The sequence below is a fragment of the Varroa jacobsoni genome, unplaced genomic scaffold (genome assembly GCF_002532875.2).
Source record: "Varroa jacobsoni isolate VJ856 unplaced genomic scaffold, vjacob_1.0 scaffold_360, whole genome shotgun sequence".
Classification (NCBI taxonomy): Eukaryota; Metazoa; Arthropoda; class Arachnida; order Mesostigmata; family Varroidae; genus Varroa; species Varroa jacobsoni.
The window spans coordinates 134897-159608 of NW_019213262.1; the positions used below are offsets into that span (position 1 = coordinate 134897).

Below are 24712 nucleotides of genomic sequence, written 5' to 3' on the forward strand. Positions count from 1 at the left end.
ATATATTTATCACAGCTCAGGGACAGGGCCGTAGACTATCTACCGATTGCTAATGAGTAACAGATGAACGTCAAAAAAAATTCTACTCAACGAAGCTGTCATTGTATGTAATTTGTCTAGTGTACCTGCGTGTTTAGGTAAAACGCATCGAAAATATCCTACGCGCTGGTTTTCTGCCGTGTCCAAAGTTCCTATCGATCGTAGCAGGCCCATTATATTGTTGACCCAGTATAGTGCCGTATGCAGGAGTCGTTCACACAAATGGAGTATTTAGTGGTACATTACATACAAACTAGTCTAGAGAGTTTAATAAATATGTGAAGTATGACAACTTTCAAAACGCAGTATTTATTATTTTTTCGTAAATTCTTGTTGCTAACAAAAAATGTTGATAATGTACATCGCTGATGGCAAGATGGACGTCAAGTTTAACTTTGTGTGAATATAACAGGCACTCTACATAAGTATAAATAGTCGGGGTCGCGCAGAAACGGGGCTGGATAGAAACAAGAACAATACGACAATTCGGCTGGCGCGTCGCACGTTTTGGGCGCGCGTACATCGATGTCGACCTGTTTCCGTATGGCATATTTATTTGACCCTTAGTGCTTACATACGTTCCAACCCGGTCGGTCTATACTTCCGCACAAATTCAATCCAGCATTGCTGAGACAAAGTAAACAGCATCGACATTTTTTACCGAGAAACACAGGAGCGTAAGATAAAGTATATTATATGTACAGATATGGAAGATTCCCTATTCATGGTAGCACAAAATGAATAAAGTATTCGTTTCTATAGAACATCGAACTAATTACATATTAATTTATGCGGTGGCTAGGTCTGCAGGTTGTCCGCACTGAATATAGCGCACCCCGCATCCACACAATAGAGGGATCAACAGTAAGTAAACAGTAATTCGTTCCGCTACATTGCATCTTTGTTTGCTATTATCATTACCTTCGACGCATCTCTTTCGACGTATCACTCTTCCCGTCATTGTTACTGGGTATTTCGACGTTCCCATGAACATCCGCCTTTTCCTCGATCCCCGACTGTGCAAAACGCCAGGCTAAAAGACTCACGACGTTGCTACGTCGTCTAACAGGCAGGTAATTTTTATGTTCGATTTACTGCGCCTTGTAGAGCAAACGAAAACGTGTAAAATTTGAAATACCCTCTCGCTTTGTCTCTTCCTCTTCCTTTTCTGGATGGATGCGCCTTGATCACGACGAGATCAGAGGCCGTATACCCAAATGTGGCCGTCAAATAGTCTCTTGTGCAGAAGTCAGTCACAACTCTCAGGCAACACTTTTCGTCGATATCATCTTGAAAATATTGTTTGACGCTTGATGCTAAATGGGGAAATTTGCTCATTTTGCACTACTGTATCGTAGATAGCCAGAACGTCTAATAAGGCTTATTTTTGAAAGCTCGAACTAATGTTGTAATAAAACGTACCTCCTAGTGCTAATTTGAAAAAGTGTATCTAAAATAATGTTTTTTTTTTTTTTATCACATTTTTCAGATATCCTGCTCCGAGACTTGAAATTTCCCTTTAGTAATTTAGTGGTGACTGGAAAATGTTCTATGCAGGCCATTTCTGTCCCTGCCTTAGTTTATAGATAAAGTTCAATATCCATTCTTTCCACAAGGATGCCAAACGCTAAAAGGTAAGGCATCGAAGAAGTTGACTCTGTCGATTGCTGAAGGCAACACGACATCCATATCGGTATAAAAACAAAGCCGTCTTGATCCGATCTGATCTGCTGCTGCTGCTGCTCAGAGATCCCAACTGAAAAGATGATGTTTCACCAGCATGTCACGAACACCTTCCCGGAGTGGTTCCTGCGACGGTGGAGTCTTATTCGGTAGTTCCCAGTCTGGACTCAAATTAAATGAAAATTGATTCAATAACCTGTAAGCAAAGTTCCTTAATTAGTTATTAATTGATGTTCGAAATAGTAGACCGTCATTCAGCTGTCAAACCGATCGAACGTTTGTTTCGGCAAACCTGTTTCATTTAAATAGGTCTGTTTTTAATTAGCAGGACAGCATCACGTCTATGTTCGACGTAGTTCATTCATAGAAAGGTCACTTTTAGAAGCACACAGAGGTGAAATATGCAGCTTTACCTTTACAAATAAATAATACGTGTGGGTTATTAGCAGTATGCAAAAGGGCTTCCGAAGAAGTTAACATGTTGTTATTCTAAAATGAGCTTTGCTACTGGTGATAATTACTAATGAAATAAAGTAACCTGAGTTCGCATTTGATTTGCACCCAGCCCGGGGAGTTGACGAAGGACCAGGGATGGTACCACTTATGGACGACGTCCACTCGTGAGCAGAGCACCTCGAACCAAAGGTGAAGCAGCTGTTCGTTGAGACCAAGGCACACAAGTGTGCGTAACTTCACATCTAAAGCAGCTTGAGCCGCATCGTGTGTCACATTAATCGTCTGTACTGACTGCGTCCATACATCCAAGCGCAGTCAAAGCCAGAGTAAAAAAAAAAGTCTTAGAATAGGTCTTTTCGGTTATGGCATACTTCAATAGATATATCTGAACGTGGGTATATAGGAGCAGAGATCATCCAGATAAATTGTGATAAAATGTACTCATGAGTGTGTTACACGATACAGAGAAACGGCATGAAACTACATCATCGTAGCTAACAAACCCGAAATAGAAGCTCTTCAGGAGAAAGCACTTTCCCATCCTCGTCCAGCCTGAAGGTTTTGCAGAGCACGAGCCTCGAGTAGACTGAATCGAGGTCTTTTTCAACCTGGCGACTAGCCGCCTCCTCGATGAACTGCCATGGATGTTGTGGACTAATAGATAGTTGACCGAACGAGGGCCGACGCATTCCGTACTCCAGAACAGCCTTGATAGCCGGACAAAGGCTGAAATACGTACCGATCGTGTAAAGCAGCGTATTCGTACCAGTAACTATTTCTGCCGGAATTGGAGCAAACGATGTCGTTTAACTTGTGCCTAACTCTCACCCAGAAAGCCTTAAGTTACCCAGAAGGGAGCCCACGGCATGAGTGGGCCCATTTTAGTTCGTTACGGAGAGCAGACTTACATTGCGGAGTTTCAGCCCCGATGTGAAGTGCTCGATGTGATGTTTCTTTCTACCCGTTATTGGCTATCCGTATTAGTACATCAGGGAAAGATGAACCCGCGATACATATGCCCCTTCTAGATGAAGATATGTGCGAGGCGACGTATTGCAGTGGTTACGGCTGCCGACACCACCACTGTCATACAATTGTTGTTTTATGCGTGAGAGTCGGTAGACACTTTTTATGGTTACAACCGTTTTTACTACCGTGTTCAGTCGGATAACGAAACAAAGAATTGTTATGTACAAAAAATCCCTTTGGCCCATAGCAACATTAGGCTAATACAGAGCACAACGCACTCACTAAATTCTTCTCGGCAATCCTAGTAAGCACGGCTACACGTGAAGTAACCTAGCCTCGAAACCGAAGGAAGACACTTCGTAGCGTGCCGGAAGCCAGTTATCTAATGCAATACTTATGGGCTGTACCAAACTGTCTACTGAAACAGACACAAAAGCCACCAGGAAGTTTCCGACGAAGTGCAGCTATAGGTTAGCTAATATCATGCTACAGGTCAACCTTGTCGGCACGAATCTACACTGCATCAATTATTCATCATTCCCTAACAAAGCAACCTTAAGCTGAACAATAGAAATACTTTTACAAACGTAAACTAACGGAGCGTTTTCTCACCGTACTCAACCCACGAGGACCTTGTATTGGTTTTATTTGTGAGCGACACACACATTCGACTCTGAATAGTCGCACCACTTCCTGTCCTACCTATTTTATACGGATATGGAAAGTAAAAAGATAAATGCACTACGAAATAAGATGAGGATTAGCCTAGTCATAGATGCCTGTAGAAGATGATTACTGACACGCCGCGAGCAAGATCCGTGATGGCCTCTGTGACGGTGTCGTCTCCCGCCAGCGAATAGGGCTTCGAACGTTCGTCCAGCAGTTTGACAAATTTTGCAGGGAACCAGCCGCGACAGCCGTTCAGTTCACCGATCTGCAAGAAGGAACACAGAAATATATATATATATACACTATATATAATGATAGAGGTAAAGGTTATTTGATATGACTAGGCTAGATGGCAGTCTGTCGAAAATTACCGGTACCCAACCAAAAAAGGACTTTGGATCAATTCCACATTTACAGCTCTTTACAAGGTTAAAATAATCATGAATTAGACGTACCCAACAGTGTTCATCTTTCTGGCTGACGACGGTAATAATGTCGTTTTTCTTGAAGCCGAGCTCGTCATTGTCTGACCGCTCAAAATCGAGCAATGCCTTGGCGCGCTTTTGCCTGTTACCGATAGCGATAGTAAACTGTTGATGATCCTTCGCGTGTGATTCCATTGAATAATCAGCAGTAAGGTTAATCTTCAACTTCGGGTCTAAAGACGTGAAATGACGTGCTATCTGCGCATCAAAACATAAAAACCACAACGGATTTATTCTTCGAAGATACCATTTTATACACCGTATCTGGGACTAGTGTTAATACCTGAAAGTTATTCCGATCACCACAAGCGAACCCGGACGATTTTGAGAACAGACAATACAAAGATTCGAATCTTCTAGAAGCTTTCAGTGAAGGTCTGTTGACCTTATCTGAGAAGACATGAGTCCAGCAGGATGAGACATCCGTTAGCTAGAAATATTTACGCTGAAGGGTCAAGTTTTGGTTTATCTAAGGCCACAGCGTTGTAGAAATTCATTGAAAATTGGTGAAGAGCACTTGACCGAAAACCTAGTATGTAAATGGCGAAGAATTTGCATCGTTTGAAGAACGGAGACGGTAGTTTTAATTGGGGCAATTACATGTCAGGATCCGAAGGACGAGAACGTATTGGCACAATCGACGAGGTTTTTCACAGAGGCAGAGTTTAACGTCTGAGAGCTCTGTCCGTCAAGCCAGTGTTTTACATGTAGAGCTCAAATACTGGATATGGATTATTGGTACGTTATTTATTTGGATACAGGATGACGATGCCTGACCTCATCGCTATGCTTTACTACTAGTTTCTGGCTTCGGCAAAGCGTCATGTAATGTCGGCCTAAATTTGCTTGTGCTGCCAATCTAGGTGTGTGCGATTATAGCGCTTTTTACCCCCCAAAAGGGGCTAAGCATATCCTGTTATAAATTTAATTCAAACAGTCGTAGATAGAGTATTTACATATGGGAACGCGAATCATAAATGGCCATTCAGAAGCCACCAAGGCCATGTGTATAAAAACTAAAAAAGGGTAACGTATATTAAAAAATCATTACTTTGGTTCGACTATATGAAAGGGATTCAGTTTCAAACCCCGTCAGACTCGCTCGTATTAGCCATAATATCAAGTGATATAAAGTTTCATTGAAATTTTCATAGAAGAACACTGACATTTATAAGAGATATCCTAGTCTGTATTTTTATATAGGGTATATAGGTTTTAGAACGTTGTTGTAGGCTTACATAGGAGTTTTATATCTTACATGAACGACGTGAGTACTGCTTGAACATTTTACAACCGTTTACCCAATCTTTCTTTCGATGTGCTTATCTTCTTGTCTTACTCTTGCCTCTTCGTTTACTGCTAATGAGCGCGCTTGTGACAGTTCTGTGAGACTGAATGCTGCTGCTGCTGCTGCTACTGCTGCCATAAACGCTGGCCATTACTTCGCTGCATCAGGGGGTCACTACATACGTTTCGGAGTACGGCTAGACAGTTCGGTCACTGTATAGGAGTACTAGGGTCATGCACCTGTTTCCTGTGTTTTATTTACCACACACACACGTCATCGTCTAATTCGACGAATGTAACAAATCAATATGTATTTTCGAGCCGTGCAAATTTGAACTGGGACGGCAGTTTTGAATGTAATACATACAAACGCTAAGTCATGAAAGCGGTTTGCACACCACTATAGCATCGAATATTTATTTTTCCGTCCGGTAGCGACAAACCTAATATCCAGGTGCATGACCTTGTCAGCCAGCATTACCTTAATGATATCCTGTGCTTCGAACAGAACTAGAGATATCGCAAGAATTGTATATTACAGACCTAAAAGAAGACTATGAGGTTCTTTGAGAAATCTCTCGCTAATAAAAATGAATCTGAATGGTCCACCACATAATAACGCATTTACATGTTTAACGTTGGATGCGGTCGATAAGTTAAAGGGGAACAGGCACGTTCGGTCGGCCTAGCTATAGAAAATTCTGCCATGCACATTTTCCTAGGGCGCCCCGGAACACACTAGCTTCTAGCTTTATAGAGGATATACATATTCACAAGGAAAGTTCAAGAGATAGTACTCTTAAAGGTCCCACACGGCCAATGCTTCTAGTCCAGATGTCATCGTCACTAAGATCAAAAAGGCCAAACATTCAGCAAGGCTCAAGTTGGCAACGATGATTGACTGATACACCTAAAATTTGCTACGAGCGTCTCTCATTGTCACTATCGAAATATTGTATATAGGACCTGATATTCCCCGTGATAGATCTTTGGGATACAAACCGGGGCATAGACAGACTTCGTTTCATGCTGTCTGATAGAATGCCGAACGGCGATAGCGGACGTCAAATTCGAAACGTAAAGGATTTGATATTTAAAACATGGACCGAGCTAATCAGCCCTTCAATTCGAGCGGCGTACGGTATAGCTATCATCGACAACAGCGCTACCAGTGTTGACACGTCGGGGCACCAATCGCCATTCGAATACGATATAAGTTATTCTTGACCAGTATCTTCAAGCAAAAAGCGAATACCGATAAAATCGTCACCAGATGTCAGTCAAATAGTCCCGTAGGCGACCGTCGCGCAGCGGCAGAGTAGGACCCTGCAAGCACCCATGCCGTTTCATATCTCTCATTTGTCTTGAATCTACCATCCATGAAGAAGCAGCTCGCATCGCAGCCTTCCACCTTTTCGTAACCGTACAATTCACGTGTGGCCAAACCAAAGCCGACTAGTAATTCATTCTCATGGCACTTAGGTCTACTCAGAAAATCGTAAATAACGTGTTATATGTATGTACGAGACCACTCAAGTGCTGCAAATATTAATCTCATATTTCCACTTTATGCTGCCACACTTATTTAGACGTAGTTTTTGAGCTTATGAGGAGGAAGCACGCGTACTTTTTAGACTCTGGGGACGGTCACTAGGATATTGTCACTTGGGCTTGTAGCAGACAAATTCCAGTAGGTTAAGAAAACAGTAAGTCTGAATGGGTCATGGATATATCTTTCATCGTGGACCCACAAGTAAGGAAGCAGCTCGCCCTATAAGCCTTGTCTTTAGTGAGAGATCCACGAGCAGTTTTTTCCAAAATTGCCAAAAAACGAACTTGCGAATAAGTCGCGATGAATTATTGAGTTACGACAGGTGAAGATAGACTAGGCGGATAACTGAACAAAAGCGGCGCCGTCCTAAAGCAGATCTACAGCCGTAAGCTTGTAATGTCTATTTCATGGTATAATACAGGTATTGCTCACTAAAGCTTCAACGGTTATCCAATGTCCTAGAAAAAACAAACCAGTCTATGAGGCAAAGGCCTAGCCCATCTGTCCAAGTGCACAGTAGGATCTCAGAGCCCTACGAACAATACACGGTCACGACTTAGGCACATGCTTATGATCGGTCTCTCGATGTCCTAACGGCCGTACGGCACGCAGTGGAACATTTATTTTTCAATGGAAGCACAGCTTGGTTTTCAATGAATCCTTGACAATTCGTTGTATTTGTTACTGGGTTCTTCCAATAATCACATAGCACGACATGCTTTAAGACAGTGAGCACTAGAGAATATTAAAACTATTCAGTGAGACAATTCAAGAAATATTCAGTGAGTTCTACATAAACCAATGATCAACCTGTCTTCTGATCACAAACGGGTACAATATAAGCTCAATACAAGAGCCAGATCGGCACACATCATGGCGATATACAACTAGCCTTCCCGCTCTTCTTTGTACTACCATTATGTATATGTAATTATACGGTGTAAAGAATTAAGCTTTAGGCCCACCTGCAAGATAGCCTCTCGTAGATCAACGAGTATTTCGGTCTGTTTAATGTTTTTCGTTCTCACCAACTCGTCTCGACTTTCCTCATTCATGGCATTGGTCGCCGTGCCAAGAATGACTTGCACGACCGATTTGCCTCGTTTGAGTTGTCGCTTTGTTAGGTGCTGCACGCAGATACGCCAATCGATGCGGACATATCGAAAACACAAAGCATATGAAAAATGGCAAAAGTTTACTTCGTTAGTATAGTAGAGTTGTATAGTTGAATAGAGCGCGTTTAACTAGACCGTCCTCAGAAACTTGGCCAGCTCACGATATCCACTCGCTTCTTTATCAGAGCAGAAGCTCAGTCTGAGCGAGGTTGAATAGAGCTGGGACTAGGTTCGGGGCTACGTAGCATATGATAGAGTCTTGAGCTACTGCCGTCTACGGCGCGCATTAGGATATTGTCATAGAGGGTTACCTCATTGTGTTATCGTTGAGGTTTTGTTCTACTCGAATACTTGTTGATGGCAATGCGCAAAGCGTATAATCCACAGGTAAATTATACTTCCTGCTACGAGTCGACGCTGTACACATTCGTACTTTACCATGTTACCCTTACGACGAAATAAAGGATACAGGTATTTACAGTGACATACAGATCGCTGACAAACTCGCGTCCAAGCTTGTGATAATGGCAAGAGACAGTTTACCACGAAGGGAAGTTTAAAGGTTGATCAGCTAAAGCTACTACACTACAGTTCATTATAGAATGTTACCTAGAAGTTTGACGAAAACAGTATCCCCAGAGACGACCTGTTGGCTGTTACGATGAGCATACCTGTTTAGGCAGGTTGTGTACGCTCTCAGGATTAAGGAGAACCCCTTGATCTGCCATCAGATAGGCCAGATGCTTCCGTCGAAGCTGGTCTATATTTTCTTGGTACAGTTCAAATTTCTGGCTAGACGAAATCAACTCCTCGAGCTTTGAGCTTTCAAGTTCTCCAGGGAGCGCTGACAGCGCATTAAAGATTTCCGCGGAGTTCTCGAGGTTAGCCAGCTCTGACTCCTTACTGTGAAGTATCGCCAGGGTCACCTGAATACAAAGCAATTAATAATAAGGATCACAACAATAGATTTAACATAGCTAACTTAAAACAGATACGGGATATATCTCGGCTGCTGGACTCATTAGAAGGAATGTAAATTGTTACGCGTGAAGCGCTCACCGGCGAGCCACTTGTTTTCATATATGTTTTGACGGCTTTTAAAATAGCTTATTAGCTATTTTAGAGCAGCTTCATCGTGATAAAGACTGAACACGTCACTGCTCTCTCATAAAGTTCTGCCCCGTCACACGGGGATTATAGTTAATGCTAGTTAGCAAATATCATTTTTAATCCTGAAGTAAATATAAAGCCTAGACGCCCTATACTTTTGTTATAAGCTTCCGTTGTTTTTAACTGCCCACTACAGTCGTTCAGGTCAGATAGGCAAAGCCATTTTTCTGTGGCTGATCCGAAACAGACTAATAATCAGAGGGGCTAATCGAAGAACGACGAAATAGTAGCGTTGAAATCTATAGCATAGTGTCAATCAATTAACAGAACGATATGCCGCTCATTAACTAGTCAGTATTGGCATGCTCGGGTAGTACTTTGATATCGCACTGTATATAATTTTTTTTATTTAAACATATATGTTATATAGACATGTTAATTACTTGCGCTATAGGAAGTTTGACGCCCGTATCTGAATATATAATTACATGCTATCTAATGGTTATTTCGTAGAAAATGCGAGAATATTTGTTCTCGTAAAAAATACCAAAATTACATAATTATATTTTTTTTCATTATCTAATATAACGTATATGCTAATAAAATATTGTTGAGCTGTAACAGGTCATACGCAAATAAATTTCATTGATCGAATTTCTTTAAAAATAATATCTCAAAATCAAATGTTCGTGCGAACCTGAAATAACAGGATGGAGCCGTGAAAAAAGAAGAGATCCCAGATACGAAGAAGGCATCGTGTGTTGAGAACCGAAGCGAACGCTGTCAGGAACCACTGTAGAGTGATCAAGCTTAACTCGATGTCATGTTCCAGCAGAAGTGCGTGAAGCTGCGGTAGTTCCGTATCTATTTTTACAATAACATTTTAAATTCCCGTGTTGTTTACTACGTTAGTGGCAACCTTGAACCGACGAACTCTTCTTACAAATATTATTGATATTCAAACAACATTACCAACAGACCAAAGCAAATGTTTTCTCCTTAACTAAAAAGTCCTGTTATGGCCTTCGAACATACGAGACCTATCGATGTCAATCTAAAGGGAACAGTGCTACAAAGACAAAGGCTCTCGTTCTTCTCGTTACGAAACTTCATCTGAAAAATTCACTTATATGACACCTACCAATGAGTGCTCTGAGTACTTTTTGATCAGCCTGCACTCCAAGAAGAGTGGTCGCGAAGTACGATGGTGGCAAGAGATCTTCAATAATAGTGCACAGTAACCAAAACGCGTCCTCCTCTTCAAGGAAAAGCAGAAGGGTACCTGCCACCTACAGTTAGAGAGATACGAAGTACAGCATAGGATACGAGTGAACGAAGATCGATTCGCTACAGGTATAAAAGACACTGTTTTGCCACAGATCCTTGTAGTACGTGATTTCTCCGACTACTTCCTCCAGTATAAATAGTGTCTTCAACATTAGGTCTCTCAATCGACAAACGAAAAAGAAATTTTTGACCAGTCCTGCTATAGGATCTACTGGCTTTTTTTCCAGGAAGTCTTACCACAAAATCGCATTACCGCTAGATCACTTAGCTAAGTCAGGAAAACGTGCACAACTTGGTCGTGTAGACAAAAGTAAACGATGACGGAATCCTCCGTGGTTTGATCTTAAGCGTACTTTACATTCGCTTCCAACAGAAGCTTACGAACGGCTCAACTGACGGTTACTCGAGCGGCTGTCGAAAAGGGCTCAATTCGGGAGGGCCTTAGTTGGCACAGCTGCTACGGAAAGGCGAAGGGTGGCCCAGTAAACGGATCAGACCGCTCTGGTGCCACTGCCAGAAGAAAGTTCACAGGACACGCGATGCTTTCTGCAGACCAGTGTCGTCTGGCGACCATCAATGCCAACTGACTTATTTTAAGAGTAACTTCTAGTATGAACACCGTTAGGATTGCATAATTTATTTCAACCCAGGTTCACAGGCTGGAATATAACACTGACTGCTATCCTTAGTTGATCACCAGAGGCTTTTATTCACGATAAACCTTGTAGAAATTAAGTCAATCAAATAGGAAACTGAATCAGCTCATCTAGAATTCACTTATTGGGCCATATGATAATACCTACGAGGCTCATAGTATAACCATTCTTTGCTGTTTATATGTTGTTGAAAAAGCTCACAAAGCGCAGGTATAAGATAATAATAATAATAGTTATTCCGCTTTGAGCCACGTGTAGTGACAACTCATCAGAAGCTTTATGTGTTCGAAACATCAATTTTTTTCGTCAGAGGACAAAATCACTTTACATATAGACAGAACTGTACGTATAAAATCGATCACGGCATAGTATTTAATTTTAGTATAATTTTTTTTTTTATAATTATAAATTTAGTTATCGAAAAGATATATTGTCTAATACCAACCATGCCCATCCCTTGGCAATAGCCAATATCTGGGTAAAGCCAAGCGATCCCCCGGAGAATTCGACGAAGGCGTGGAATACCTGAAAGTTAACACTGGATAGTATTATTGAGCAAAGAAGTCATGTACTGCTTATTTGGATTAGGCAAACATTTTCGAAAGTGTTTTTCTGACCTGACGAACACTTCGGAGCGCATTGACAAATCAGGATCATCGTTCGATAAATATTCTCAAGAGCAACTCACATGTTCATGTCTGTAAAAGCTTCAGGCCAGGAGTTTTTGAAAACTTCGGCTCCTCTTGTTGCTGCTATTTAATGGTTATACTTGAACGCTAAGAACATACAGAGGTTTAAAATCGTAGAATGAATGGAAATTTTTTATGAATATTTGTACTGAACAAGGTAACGAACGCTTTACGTCGAGTTGCTTATTATAACTTGCTTTATTCACATACAATTTATAGTTCGATTAATTATCTTCTTACAGTATAATAATGCAGTCAGCGGTTCATTGGATAGCGGATGTTTTAATCGTATACATCGTATATAATTTATGTAATTACTGCTACGCTATAATAACTATCAAACAGGTATATAGTGCCATATGCCGAAAATGCCATAACTTTACTCGTCTTTCCTGACAGTAACATCCTGCTTTATATATATAATACAGGGATTATGTATTAGATATATAAAGCATACTTGGAAGCCGACACGAATGGATATGGAATACATTCATTCAGATTAGAACATAAGTGCAAATAAACGTTCGCCGTACCTCACAACTTATTTCGGCAGAGGCACAACTTGCTGTGTAGGTCCATAGATAAACAAGTTCGTACTGTGCATAGTCAGGATAAACGCGTGGGGTCTGCAAACGGTTTGTTTTGTAATGTTCGATCAATATGGAAAAAAGGTGATGACGCTATCACGGGAGTTGGATAGGATCGGGGTATCGGCACGGGGCTAAGTATCCACTATCAAACAGCTTTAAAATATATGAAGAGTGTTGGCTACAAAAAGAAATCGATCATATTTGGGTCTGCGATAACATGCAAGTAGAAATTTGCTTGGCAGCCTGTGGCAAAGCCCAGAGTGCTATGGCGAAAATCTGGTGAATTTAAATAGAATGATCGATCATAACTAACAATATGACAACAATTTTCTTGGAAGAAGTCGACCGGTATTGGAAAATTTTTAATGGGAAGTTTTCATGTATCCGCTTCATATGTCACAGTTCGTATCACCAAGCTCGGTGATGCCGAGGTCTCGTTGGCTTTTTATAGGATGGCGGCGAGTTAGTTCAATCGTGTGGCGCATATTTATTTCAGTGATATTATTTTAAAACGCAAAGAAATTGTTTGCTTCAATTTTTCTTAAAATGGCCGACACCTTTTTCGACGAGTCGGTATATGTACACGTTGATTTTCGCAAACACAGACGTTTATAACTGAATAATTCACCATAACTTTTTCCATAGTTGAACGAAAGATTACCTTACGTCCTGTTTTGTTCGTTCATGACATCGGGTCTGTTTATCTATTAATCCCATTTGCTGAACTAATTTTCTGCTTTCAAAGTATTTATCTTCATTACTGTAGCTGTGCAGAAGACCACCTATATATCTGCCCTAATATTCGAATAACTACTTGATATATAAATTACTGAATGAGTTAAGTTCCTGAATAAGTTAAGGTAAATTGATTATGACCAACACCTAAGTTACAAGGACTGTTGAGAGAAAAATTCGTGGATCGTGTTCCGCAACCACTACAACGTATTCCTAGAAGCACAAGAATTAATAAGAATCGGCTGTGAAGTGTTTTGTAGGGACATTTATATGGGACTCGTATATTCTGAACTCCTGATCATAGCACGCATGCGGCTCAACGTCACAGGGGCTTACGTTGAACACCGACAAATCAATTAAGGATCGGTAAAGCTTAAAAATACCGCATCATCTATGTAGGCTTTATATATATATATATATATATATATATAATTCAAGCTCTCTTTTGTAACCTGTTCGTTTATCGGTACAATTCACACTTAAGGACTTCATGCGACCAATTTTCAATTACTCTGCATGGGCTGCCAAAAGCCATTCCGGCGGATTCTGGAATCCGATAACTTTTCAAGTGCGTGTAGCTGGCAGACGAAATTTGGCTGGGAAATATTGTGAGTGAAATCCGATTGAGCATTTTTTGCATCAAAATCAACACCCAGTGCTCAAGTTTTCATTCCTCGAAGTTCACAGCGCTGCAGAAATTTATCAAAGATTCTAAAGACATTAGGTAAGGAGGCCTTTGAGTACATGAATAGTGCAAACGTTTCAATGATGGAGATTGGGGTGTTGAGGGCTAGTGAAGAGCAACTGGATGTCGGGACCCGAAGAACAGAAACGCGGTGCTACAAGTAAAAGGGCTTTTCGCAAGAGTAGAGCTTAAAGTAAAAGGGCTTTATTGGCTAAAAGCGGCATTTCGCATGCAACATTTTACAGAATAATAATTCAAATACTGGAAACCCAGAAACTGAGTAAAAAATTGACCCTGCGTGAATTGACTTCAGATTAGCGCGTGTGGTGAATTTCAAACGCAATATGCCCAATTTTGGCATGGGTCCACTAAGAGAAACAGCAGGCGGGGAATGACATCGCTTTGCAAAGAAGTTGAGTTCAATGACAGTGTCGAGTAGGTCCGGACGCAAAAATGATGGTAATACCTGCAATGCACATTAGGGGCATCTGCTACAATCAGACGCTTGTCCAAATGAGATAATAAATACAGCCTGTTCCTGGAGAGACTCGTGTGCTAATGTTGGAACAGAAATCGAGAGCACCCAGTCTGGTTAGCGCGTCGCCATGGCTTAGCCACTTCCCGCAAAATTAATCAAAGGAATATTTGATTTCAACGCGCTTATTTTGCCCATCCAAATGTGCATAATTACGGAGCTTTTTCATCCTATAAAAAAGAGCACTGGTGATCTAGCGTATATTATTGATAGAAGTCGTCGATAAAAAAATTGCATATGGAAACACGAGTGGTATGAAAATGGTCGTCCAGAAGCCGCCAGAGCGCTAGAAGAAGGTTGTAGAAAGTAAAAAAGGGTCCACTTATAATACTAAAACTCATCATTGTAGCCCAACTGATTTAGACTAGATTACAGACACCACTGGCTACCTAATAAATATTGCTGTTTGCTTAAAAACTGATCGTGCTAAAGGATTCGTTACTTAAAGTATTGATCTTGCAGATCCTCTATATCCACACAATGCTATTTACTTAAAGCGGTGCTCTCTGTACAACGCATTTATTTCGTTATATCTACTTGCTCTGAGAAGAACTGCATTAAAAATTATCGCAGTACTTACCAGTGGAGTCTTTTTTAGCAAAGCAAATATTATTTGGCAGAGTTCGAAGCAGATCCTTCTCGATCTGTTTCGAAGTCATCTGATGATCTCCAGCGGATGCCTTTACGATATCATGGTAATTTAGGTCTGAGGTATCGCGTTTTCGGAATGCTCCCGATAGTCGCATCCACAACTGTGGCCGCAGTGAGTGCGGGATACCTAAAACGCGGATCTAGTTTTGAGCGTAATCGAAGATACTTTTTTGGAATTTTCTTTAACTGTTATCCTATTTATCTTAAAAAAAAATACTGGCATTTACTTTTTCGAGTAAAGCGTTTCCAGTTGTGAGTTCTGTGAAATAGGCCGCAACTGTCTTTCGACTTGCAGTTGGCATCAACGATAGTTTTTGGACCTTTCTGTGTTCTGCCTTAGTTCTGCTTAATACCCGCGTTATACGACCCGGTTCCTGCTCAGAAAGGAGCACAACCAAATGTCTACTAGCTCAATACATGTATATCCACTAGAAATAATTCGCAAAAGCAACAACAGCCTAATAAAGAGAAGTTCTTATTATTAAAACGATGAGGAGAAGTTTAACTTATTGTTCCATGTGAAAATGAACCAGCTTTTGTAATCTATGTTGCTATTATTTTAAAGGGCCTTAGAAATGGTCTTAAATGTCCTTTCTTAGTTAAAAAACTAAGTTTTTACACTTCTACATATCTTTTAGACTCATACTGCATACGCTTGTGATAGGGCAATAGAAACTTGTTTCTGTACGAATTTTATAGGCACATGATGACCTAGGTTCAAAACTTGGCGTGGGTACTGGGAATCAGTCGTCGAAAGCAATGGTTTAGGTGAGACTCGATTTTGATTTACTCATTTTTCTAGAGAGTGTTCGAGAGGGGCTTGTTCTGTGTTTTCTAGAGGGAACGTTTACGATGATCCGTCAAAATTTTGTGTTTACCATATGTAGTAGTATATAATTTGAATGCTATCAGTTAGCTATCAGCATTTATTATGATCGGCATAACACATTTGCACTACTAAAACGTAAAAATGTTGACCTGGACCATTCTCGAATTTTCATCTGGCAGTAATTGAAGGTTCCATATCATATAATAAATGAAACCAAGTTTTTTTGGGTACGAATCATATATTCGGTTAAAAGCTATCATAACAAGACACTTGCTCAAAGTAAAAGTCATACTTTCAAGAAAAAGACCAAGTTCTCTGTGTGTAGCTGTAAAACTTATATATAAATACCTTTTTTAGTGATCATCGTGCAGAGTCTGTCGGTTTTATCAAGGTAACGATCGATTTGATGCCAAGTGAGTTCAGCGTTTGTGTTGTCCGAATGCGCAAACTCGAGGTACCCAATCCACTCATCACGATGCGTGGCTATTTCAAGAGGTGAGGCACTGTCGTTGCTGTCATTGTTTCCCGATGTCGTCCCATCTACGCTGCCTATCCTATTCGTAAAAGAAGAGGCCTGTCTTTTTCTGTGCGGCGAGTGTTCGTCCTCCAAACGGAAGCCAAATTCGTCGTACCGGCACTCATGGTGACAACCTACATCCTCGGGCTATAGCGCGACGTACAGAAAATCAAAATTAAAGTTGTGCTGATGGCATTCGATGTGGGATAGATTTATAAACGCTATTATTGCTGTGCCAACCGTTTCGCTTACTCGTTCCATAATGAAACCAAAATAGTCAAACTGAGGTTTGTAACACACAGCAAGAACAAGGATGCTCACGGGGAAGCCGATTAGCAGACATTAATATTATCTTGATAAATTGAGTAGAGCTAACGGTTTATATGCTTTAGAGAAAAAAACAATGGAGTCAACCTGCATGGCGAAATCGTAACGAAGACAGTTATTATCGTCTAATTTTGTTGTGATAAATATATAGTAGAGATCAATGGCCGCTTACATTCAGATAAGCCTTAATTTTGTTATCATTATCTAACTGTCGTAGCCACAACTTTATCAAGGAAGCAACACTTTATTACTGTAAAATGTATTCAGTCCTGCCAGCGGCGGAACAATTCATTGTTTGAGTTGAAGTAACTGGAATACCTGCGTGCTCATGTGTATTGGCACGTACTTGCGCGAACGAAGCAAACAGGTCCAGTGGCCACATGGAAGGAATGAGTGCGGAGAAGGGGCCCCCAGGCGACGGTGAATAGCCGCTATTGCGACCGAATACACTGGCACGCACCGAAACAGCTTCCGACACCTCAGGTTCATCTTCGTCCTCCGAGAGTGTATCCGCTGAAATGGCGTCGTCGCGCGGTAACATAAACAAGCACGATACTTTACCCATCAATCAAAGCAATCACATTTCTCTACTTGTGCTGGATATTTATCTCGTCGTTGACCACTATTCTTACGCTGAAATTGCTGCGGGAGGACCAACTGCGCTATTTTTTGTATGATTATGCAGAATATTTTTCACGCTATCAATAGCACAATAGGTTCGATCTTGAGCTAGTCGACCTGGCGGTAAATTGTCAACCTTCTATTGGACTGTATTCGGCCGCACCAGTCCACCTTCGGCACCTATGAAAGGTCAGAGCCTAAAATAAGCAAGGGTTCGGATGAATCATCTAACATTCATCTATACCATTACTAGTGGTACAACGACAACAACGATAACAGCGACAAACTAAACGAACATTGAACGCCCTGAGTTCTCTTGGTCAGGCAGCTGGATTTATAAGAGACGCGGCAGACCCGCAGCGGTTGAATTGTGATCAAAACAAGCAATAACTATAGAATGTAGGGGACGGACACACAGTTGCCGTCGGTGTCTAAGCTCGTATGACGCACAGCTTCTAGTCGACTGATTGAGCAGCACTCAGATATGAACTGAGCAGAAGTAGCGGTAGCAAGTAACTGGATTTTCCGTTCATTCAGTTTGCTCCCCTAGAAGGATTAGCAACAGCGACATCAGTACTAGGGAGGAAATAGAAAGTATCGCTATGCCGAGTGACTAGTGGTGCGGTGCCACTAGGTCACAGGACAACAGCACAAGGTATATTCGTCGAAACATCTGAATATCTGCTAGCAGCGGCAGGAGTTAAAATAAATTCGATGGCAATCAGAGCTAAAAGGACCACAGAACTGTCCGCTCCTGCTCTCAAGGTCGAAGCTGTGGTTGATTTTTTAATCATTATTTTATCACTATGTGTCTTGTTATCAAACAACAGCCGCTATCAGGTAAAAGTACGGTAGTGGACGCGTATTGACGTTGCGCTCCGAAAACATTTTCGACTTACCGATGGGAGCTCCCTTTGAATAGCCATCATGTTGCCCACCCACACCAAGTATGGAACGGGCGAGCTCCATCGAACCCACCGAACACCTCGTACCAGTCACTTATTAGTCGTCACGACGTGACAGAAACTCCGTAAATGATGTGGCTAAAGGATCCATCGAATGTCACAAGTCTCGCAGAAAAAGTAAACACATATGGAGTGAAACTGTGTGTGCGTGTATATGTCTGTGTGTGTGTGTGAGTGTGTGTGTGTGTGTGTGGTGGCAGAAACGCAGACACACGGTGCGAGGTCTGGTTGCAGCGAGGGGCGAGAGGGCTCACCAGGCCAAGCGAACATGCCAACAGGCAACCTGCCTACGAGTAGGTCAGTGACAGTGATGGCCTGGCTTTTCTCACTCACGGCTCTTCGATCGATCGCCATTGGCCAGCACTGGCGAATTGTAGGCTTCCGCCATATGTCAGCGAATAGGACTTACGAACATTCAACATTTATTGTGGCGCTGAAGTATATTTAGAGGGTTAAAAATGCCAAGTTTTGGCTTTCTACGCTACGTACTGCGTAGTGTATATTTGTATAAAAAAAAAATAAATATAAAACGGCAGGCTATGATAAAATCGGTACATACACTAGGAGACAATATATTCACATGTAAGCGTCTATGAAAAAGCGTCTTCACAAATCCGACATGCAAACACACCCGTTGCTTTTAATGTAAGTACATGGATATTTACAAAAATGATAAGCATCTTGATGGTGAATATGTACGGAAATAGAGTGAGCCATAACTCTTTTTTCGGACCTTCGTTTCACACAGTTTACATTGTCCTATTCGAGGACCTATTCTAAGGATGAAACTTTTTTTTTAGATCTCCGGAAGCTTATCAATGATGGCATTTGCGTGCAAAGGCAGTCACAACAGACTCGAAATAGGCTGTCCAGTAAAAAAACTACTAGATAGACGCAGCGCCACCCTAACGATAAAACGGTACAAACACTGAAAAGTGTTAGTACGTTGTCAATAATTAACCTATAGTCCTATAATACATTCGTCTTTTATAACAAGCGTTAGTGCGTAAGTACTCATGTTCCTCTTCTTCAAAGCTTCGACAAGGTTACGTCCAATCGCCAATTTAGCGGTGTCTTAAAATAGACACGTTTAGCGAATTCCGCCATATTGGCTGAATGATTACGTTATAGGTTGTTTCGTGTACCATTTAATAATATAACAAAAGCCGCCTTTGAGACGCTCAAAGAAAAACATATATATATATTAGTCTCGTTAATCATGGAATGAAACTTGTATGTGCAAGAAGTTACTAACGAATAGAAAAATGAAAAATGGTATTGCCTTGTGATATGCTTGTTGAACATTTGAGTAGGTTGTTATCTGCTCACTGTAACTTACTAATTTATGGCTTACTGTATATCTATTAGCATAAGAAGTTGAAAGCACAATCATCAAATGAATACATACAAATTCAAGATTTATTCTTTTTAGCGTATTGTACACATCAAATGATAGAGATAGAATGTAATTCAATGGGGAAGAAATATTCTGTAAGTTAAATGCAAACGATTAAAAAGTGAAATTGTCACACGGCAGTTATTTTACAGCCAAAGCCCTCTAGCCTTCTGTAGGACCTTATTAACAACGTTGTAATCGATCCAAGATATTCTCTCCAATAGCTTGCCCTCAATGGGAATACTCGTCGAAAATGTAACGTCTGTGAACTCGTGTCCGTTCCATTGCACGAACTCATTCTGCCAGCGATGATCGAAGTTGCTCATAATTAAGTATAGCGAATCTTTAGTTGATACCACGTCCAATATAGTTCGGTTTTCTACCTTCAATTTTGCTTCCTCCCACGGTATCCATGTGGCGGAGTTTTCATCGAGCATGTAAAAATCCTTACAGAAATTGCGGCCAATCGTTCGGGGAATTGCTAGCAGCTTTCCGTTAAAATGATGATAAATGTACGAGTTGTTAATGTATGGAAGGACAGGTATCGATTTATAGGAGAGCAATAAATGGGCTCCTGTAATTGGGCATAGGTTGAAAGCGAAGACTGAATTTGCTATAACTTCTCCCGTGAGAGTCTTGAAATTTCCAACGACAAACAAACGCGATTTACCCTGGACCGAGTCCTCAAAGATATAGTCTAGATATGTAATGCTCAGCGGCCATATATCTCCAAAAGGCTGAAAACGTTGAGTTAGGTCGTTCCAAATGTGGATTTGTTGTTCGATTTCATTGGCCTCCGTAAATAAGGCCATTATTGTATTTTCGGAAAAGCACAGTCGGCTGGATTGCGTTGAGAGGATTTCTTCCTGAAATGGTTTTAGGGAGCGGTCACTCGGTGATCGGGCAGCCCCGTTAGTGTACAAATCTTCAATTTCGAAGATACGCAGTTCATCCTGTGTGTGGTAAAGAAACTTCCCGTGTTTATCAACAACAGCAAAGCTCTTTAACGAGGGCGCTTTCTCGTTAAATTCAGGACAAAACACTCTGGACCAGCCAAATCCGTCAAAGCTGTACAGCTTGTTAGAGAAGATGCGAAACACGCATGTCTTCGACGGCATACAGTTGATACCTTTTGTCGAGCCGAGTCTCGTTGAGTTCATGAGCGGGTCGACGATGTCGTCGCCATCCAATGTGTCTGAGTCCACACTCTTTTCCTCTAACGTCATGAGCAGGTCCCCAATGGCGCTGGTCACATCATCGTCATCAACGTAATACTTGAGAATATTGCATACTACCAGAGAGGCATCGACGCCGATTGACTCAATATTTTGCTCAGTAAAAACACTCTTCAGATCGGCACAAATGAAATTCACTATAGGCCCTTTTAAATAGTCTATCATCAGGAAGTCTGCCGCATACAGAAGCTCCAGCGCACTCGCGTTGTCAAATTGCACCGTTCCGCTGTAGATATAATCAAGCAGGGCCGAGATTACTCTGTTCGAGAAGGGCAGCTCCACCTTGGCGGCTTTGGAGTCAACGAAGTTCGATGACAAAAGTGCGTCGAAGTAGGGACACGCGGCAGCCGCAATCAGCTTGTGGGCAGAGAATGCCTCTTTACTGTCACAGCTGTGTATTCGCAAATCACAACTCGGATGTGAGTCGAGACGGCGTTTGTTAAACATACGAAGGAGCTTCCTTCCATGATTGTAATCGACGATCCGCATCTTTGTGGAAACCTTATTCGGCATTCCTGATTGTACACTATTGACAATTGACTGTCGAGAATAGGGTGTAGCTTCGAAACACGTTATGTTCTGTGTCAACGTGCTACAAACATCGCTGCTATAGGGACGCTGCCATGGCAGTCCGTCAAGTGGGGGAAGGTAAAGGCTTGAGCGAGTTTAAAACTAACCTATTGCGTCGACTAGGCCCTTGCAGCGTCGATGTTTCAGGTACTGCGACTCGGTGCTATGCTCCTCCGTCTAGAGACCCGTTTGCCGTAAGGCCGATGCATGGCGCCGCTGCAAGTCAACCGATCATTATTAATATACGACAGTCGCCATAGCGTACAACGGCGTTAGCGGACACTCTCGTATCTCGTACGCATACGAAGTGTGCCATAGGTAGAGCTATCATAGCTTGGGCAGATGCTGCACTCAAGTCCAGTTAGTCACCGCCAGATGTGATGTCGGCTCTAAGGAATAAATAGACTCGCCAAGCGCCTACAGAGTCAGCGGCGCTGCCTCAGGCGCATCATCGTACGTTACGAAGCGTTCCCCTGACACGCTACTACGGTACCATACGAGGCCTAACACACTACAAACAGCAGTGTTCTAGTCGGTGATGTTTTATGCCATAGCGTGTAGCTTTACTTCAGAAATCTATAATATTAGACAACTTTCAACTAACCTGAAGATGTTTGTCTTGGAACACCTACCTGCATAACACAACCTAGACCTTACAATTTAATTTCTTTTTATTCGGGTGAGTTTATGGCCACGAAAAGGTATGCTGTTTTACAACTGCAGGCTCCGAAAGGCGTAAGGATAGCGACTATGGGACGGCCTTACTAGTTGATTAATACTACCGCAGTTATTGGGATCGACTTTAGAATGACATATCCAGCAGCATAATTTTTAATAGTACCATTCTTAATATTTTAGCGGTGAATTATTATAATTAGCTTAGACTAGAAAATCGGCGAAACGCTGTTGAAATAAGCGAATTGTTTGGTGGGCGTGTTTGTTGTTGTCATTATTACTACTGTTTATTTGAGACATGCGGTTTGTTTGTTATTGAAGATAAAAATTATATTTTAAAGCTTTTTTTATTCAAGTGATTATTATTGTTTTATTTTTGCATGTCTATACTTATATGACGACGTATCATGAACGCGAAGATAATAACTGATACACTAGTTACCGTCATTCTAACGACTAAACAGATCTGTGCTGACACGCTCATAAAGTAGGTATACTGCACGGCAGGTGTTGCTTCCATGAGTATTACTCTATCACTTATCCATGAAGTATATGATACAAAACAGCGGCAAGGCATACGGATTCGCGGATAAAATTAGCGGTGTTCTAGCGTCACCAGAAATATATATGTACAAGATGCCGGGTGAGATACGTGTATATTTAGTCCGTGCGCGAATATTTCCTACTTGCTCAGGCTTCCACTATCACTTCATGCTAGCCATAACGGTAGTAGGATCGTAGGACTTTCCGCCTTGTTATTGTTGAGAATATGTGCCAGCTGGTGGAGTGAGACGCGCACGAGAACGTTGGCTACGACGGTGACGGCGGTGGATCGCGCAGGCGTTCCACTGATTGCTAGTTGGCTGTGTCGTAACTGTGGCACGCTGCCTGGCGTCGCTGAGGCGACCAGAGAGCGTTGCCTCGCTACTGTTTTACTCTGTGAGAGTCATTGTCATGGCGTGTTACGTTCATCGTTGTTGTTGTTACTGCTGGGAAAGCGCTTAAACAAAATACGGTTAGCTCATTATGTCCTTCTTCTGGCGGCTGGTATCCACAGGGTTCGTTTCTGCGCTGGCTGTGCGATCGCCTGTGCGCGCTTCTCAAACGCGACGGTATCTCATCTCGCACTCAACCTTCCAACCAAGATAAGTTTAATGCTATTTATTCAAGTACTATAATCCAAAGTCATGCTTCCCCATTGTTAACAGTGGAAAACAAATGAGTCGAGCACGTATATGGAATGAAATACTATCACAAAATAAATAATTGAACTTCACTATTGTTTGTGGCGTCGCAGGAAATAATAACAGTGCGTATGTCTCATCAAAAGTAAAATCGTTCACCTTTGAATATATCAACATTTCTAATAGGTTAGCGTCTTATAAAGCAATTTACCCAACGAGTCGTTGATGGCTGTCGCTCATTTATGTTTCATACCAAATTTCGACTATTCTCTCAACAGACTATCGACATACAGAAGCAGCCGCGTCAGTCTGGTAGAATTCAGTATCATTAACTGTTGTGGTATTAGACATAAATCAATATTTACGTTACGTTCACGGGACATGTTCCTATAATGCCAAAATAGTTTCATTGATCTTGAAACACGAATGAGATTAGCCCATATAGATCATAGCGACAATTTGTCCTACTAAAAAAACTACACAAATCTGATAACATACAATTAGTTGTATCTTTACATCACATTTTTTTTCCAAACAATAACGTTATAGCTCCTATCACTTAGCGAGCTGTTCCGTGGTGCTACCGGCTTATTCAAACAACATATGTAAACAATGATAATAGCAGACTGACTCCATTATTTATAACTTTCGAATTTGAGAAAGAGATGCGCATGGTTGTGGTACAGCGGGTGCGAGTACCACAGTCGAAAGCGTGTACTATAATCGTGTAGCGCGAGATTCAAATATGTGTTACAGTTAACGGTGTGAGAAAAGAAACCGAATTTAATTAAAATGAATGAATCTAAAGTAATTCAATAATACACATATATTTTTTGCGGTCGTGTATCCGTTCGAGAATTTCAATCCTGCTATGTGTGCAACGTGCGTGCGCCACATTATTTACATTTACCAGTATCGTTCAACGCATGCTCACTGTTGAAAAAAAGTTTGCAGATCAAAGAAGCGATATTTTCAAATCGACCGTAAACGGCACCTCTAGGACATGAAGACAATGTCCTTAGTTTTGCTTAGATACAATAGATACGAACTCATCAAGAACATTCCGAATTCAAATACCCCGCTATGTATACATATTTTTCAGTTTGTAGAAATGTTGTCTAGATTGTGTCAAGCGTGCAAACACTCTTTCCATTTTATTTTTTGCCTATATTTGAAAACAGAAATAGCCCTATGTTCCCA

General features: G+C 41.4%; 2 protein-coding genes across 3 annotated transcripts; both read right to left on the reverse strand.

Annotated features, from left to right (window-relative positions):
- Window positions 1-325: 325 nt before the first annotated feature.
- Window positions 326-18714, reverse strand: LOC111259731 (small G protein signaling modulator 3). 2 transcript variants are annotated; one of them, XR_002679805.2, is made up of 15 exons: window positions 18387-18714; window positions 17213-17379; window positions 16371-16686; window positions 15123-15320; window positions 11754-11833; window positions 10507-10654; window positions 10063-10229; window positions 8927-9181; window positions 8106-8267; window positions 4272-4499; window positions 3948-4081; window positions 2682-2904; window positions 2261-2469; window positions 961-1918; window positions 326-666 (listed from the first exon to the last, which is right to left on the reverse strand). XR_002679805.2 is itself a non-coding variant. In XM_022831938.2 (14 exons), exons 1-14 carry the CDS (start codon window positions 18454-18456, stop codon window positions 1783-1785), a joined length of 2493 nt encoding a protein of 830 aa, XP_022687673.1. In that variant the 5' UTR covers window positions 18457-18714; the 3' UTR covers window positions 326-1782. The 2 variants fall into 2 exon arrangements, 1 of the variants encoding a protein (XP_022687673.1); XM_022831938.2 differs by having other exon boundaries at window positions 326-1918.
- Window positions 18715-19853: 1139 nt separating this feature from the next.
- On the reverse strand, window positions 19854-22031 carry LOC111259733 (uncharacterized). The gene has a single exon (XM_022831942.2). It carries the CDS (start codon window positions 21594-21596, stop codon window positions 19995-19997), a length of 1602 nt encoding a protein of 533 aa, XP_022687677.1. The 5' UTR covers window positions 21597-22031; the 3' UTR covers window positions 19854-19994.
- Window positions 22032-24712: the final 2681 nt, after the last annotated feature.

Bases quoted from the DNA above. Each gene is read 5' to 3' on its own strand.
- LOC111259733 (XM_022831942.2), bottom strand. From the start codon at position 21,596: ATGCCGAATAAGGTTTCCACAAAGATGCGGATCGTCGATTACAATCAT.
- LOC111259731 (XM_022831938.2), bottom strand. From the start codon at position 18,456: ATGGAGCTCGCCCGTTCCATACTTGGTGTGGGTGGGCAACATGATGGC. The intron at 10,655-11,753 runs GTTGGTATTAGA...CTCTAACTGTAG, and splicing joins ATTGCCAAGGGATGGGCATG to GTGGCAGGTACCCTTCTGCT. The intron at 4,500-8,105 runs GTGGGCCTAAAG...TTTGATGCGCAG, and splicing joins TACGAGAGGCTATCTTGCAG to ATAGCACGTCATTTCACGTC.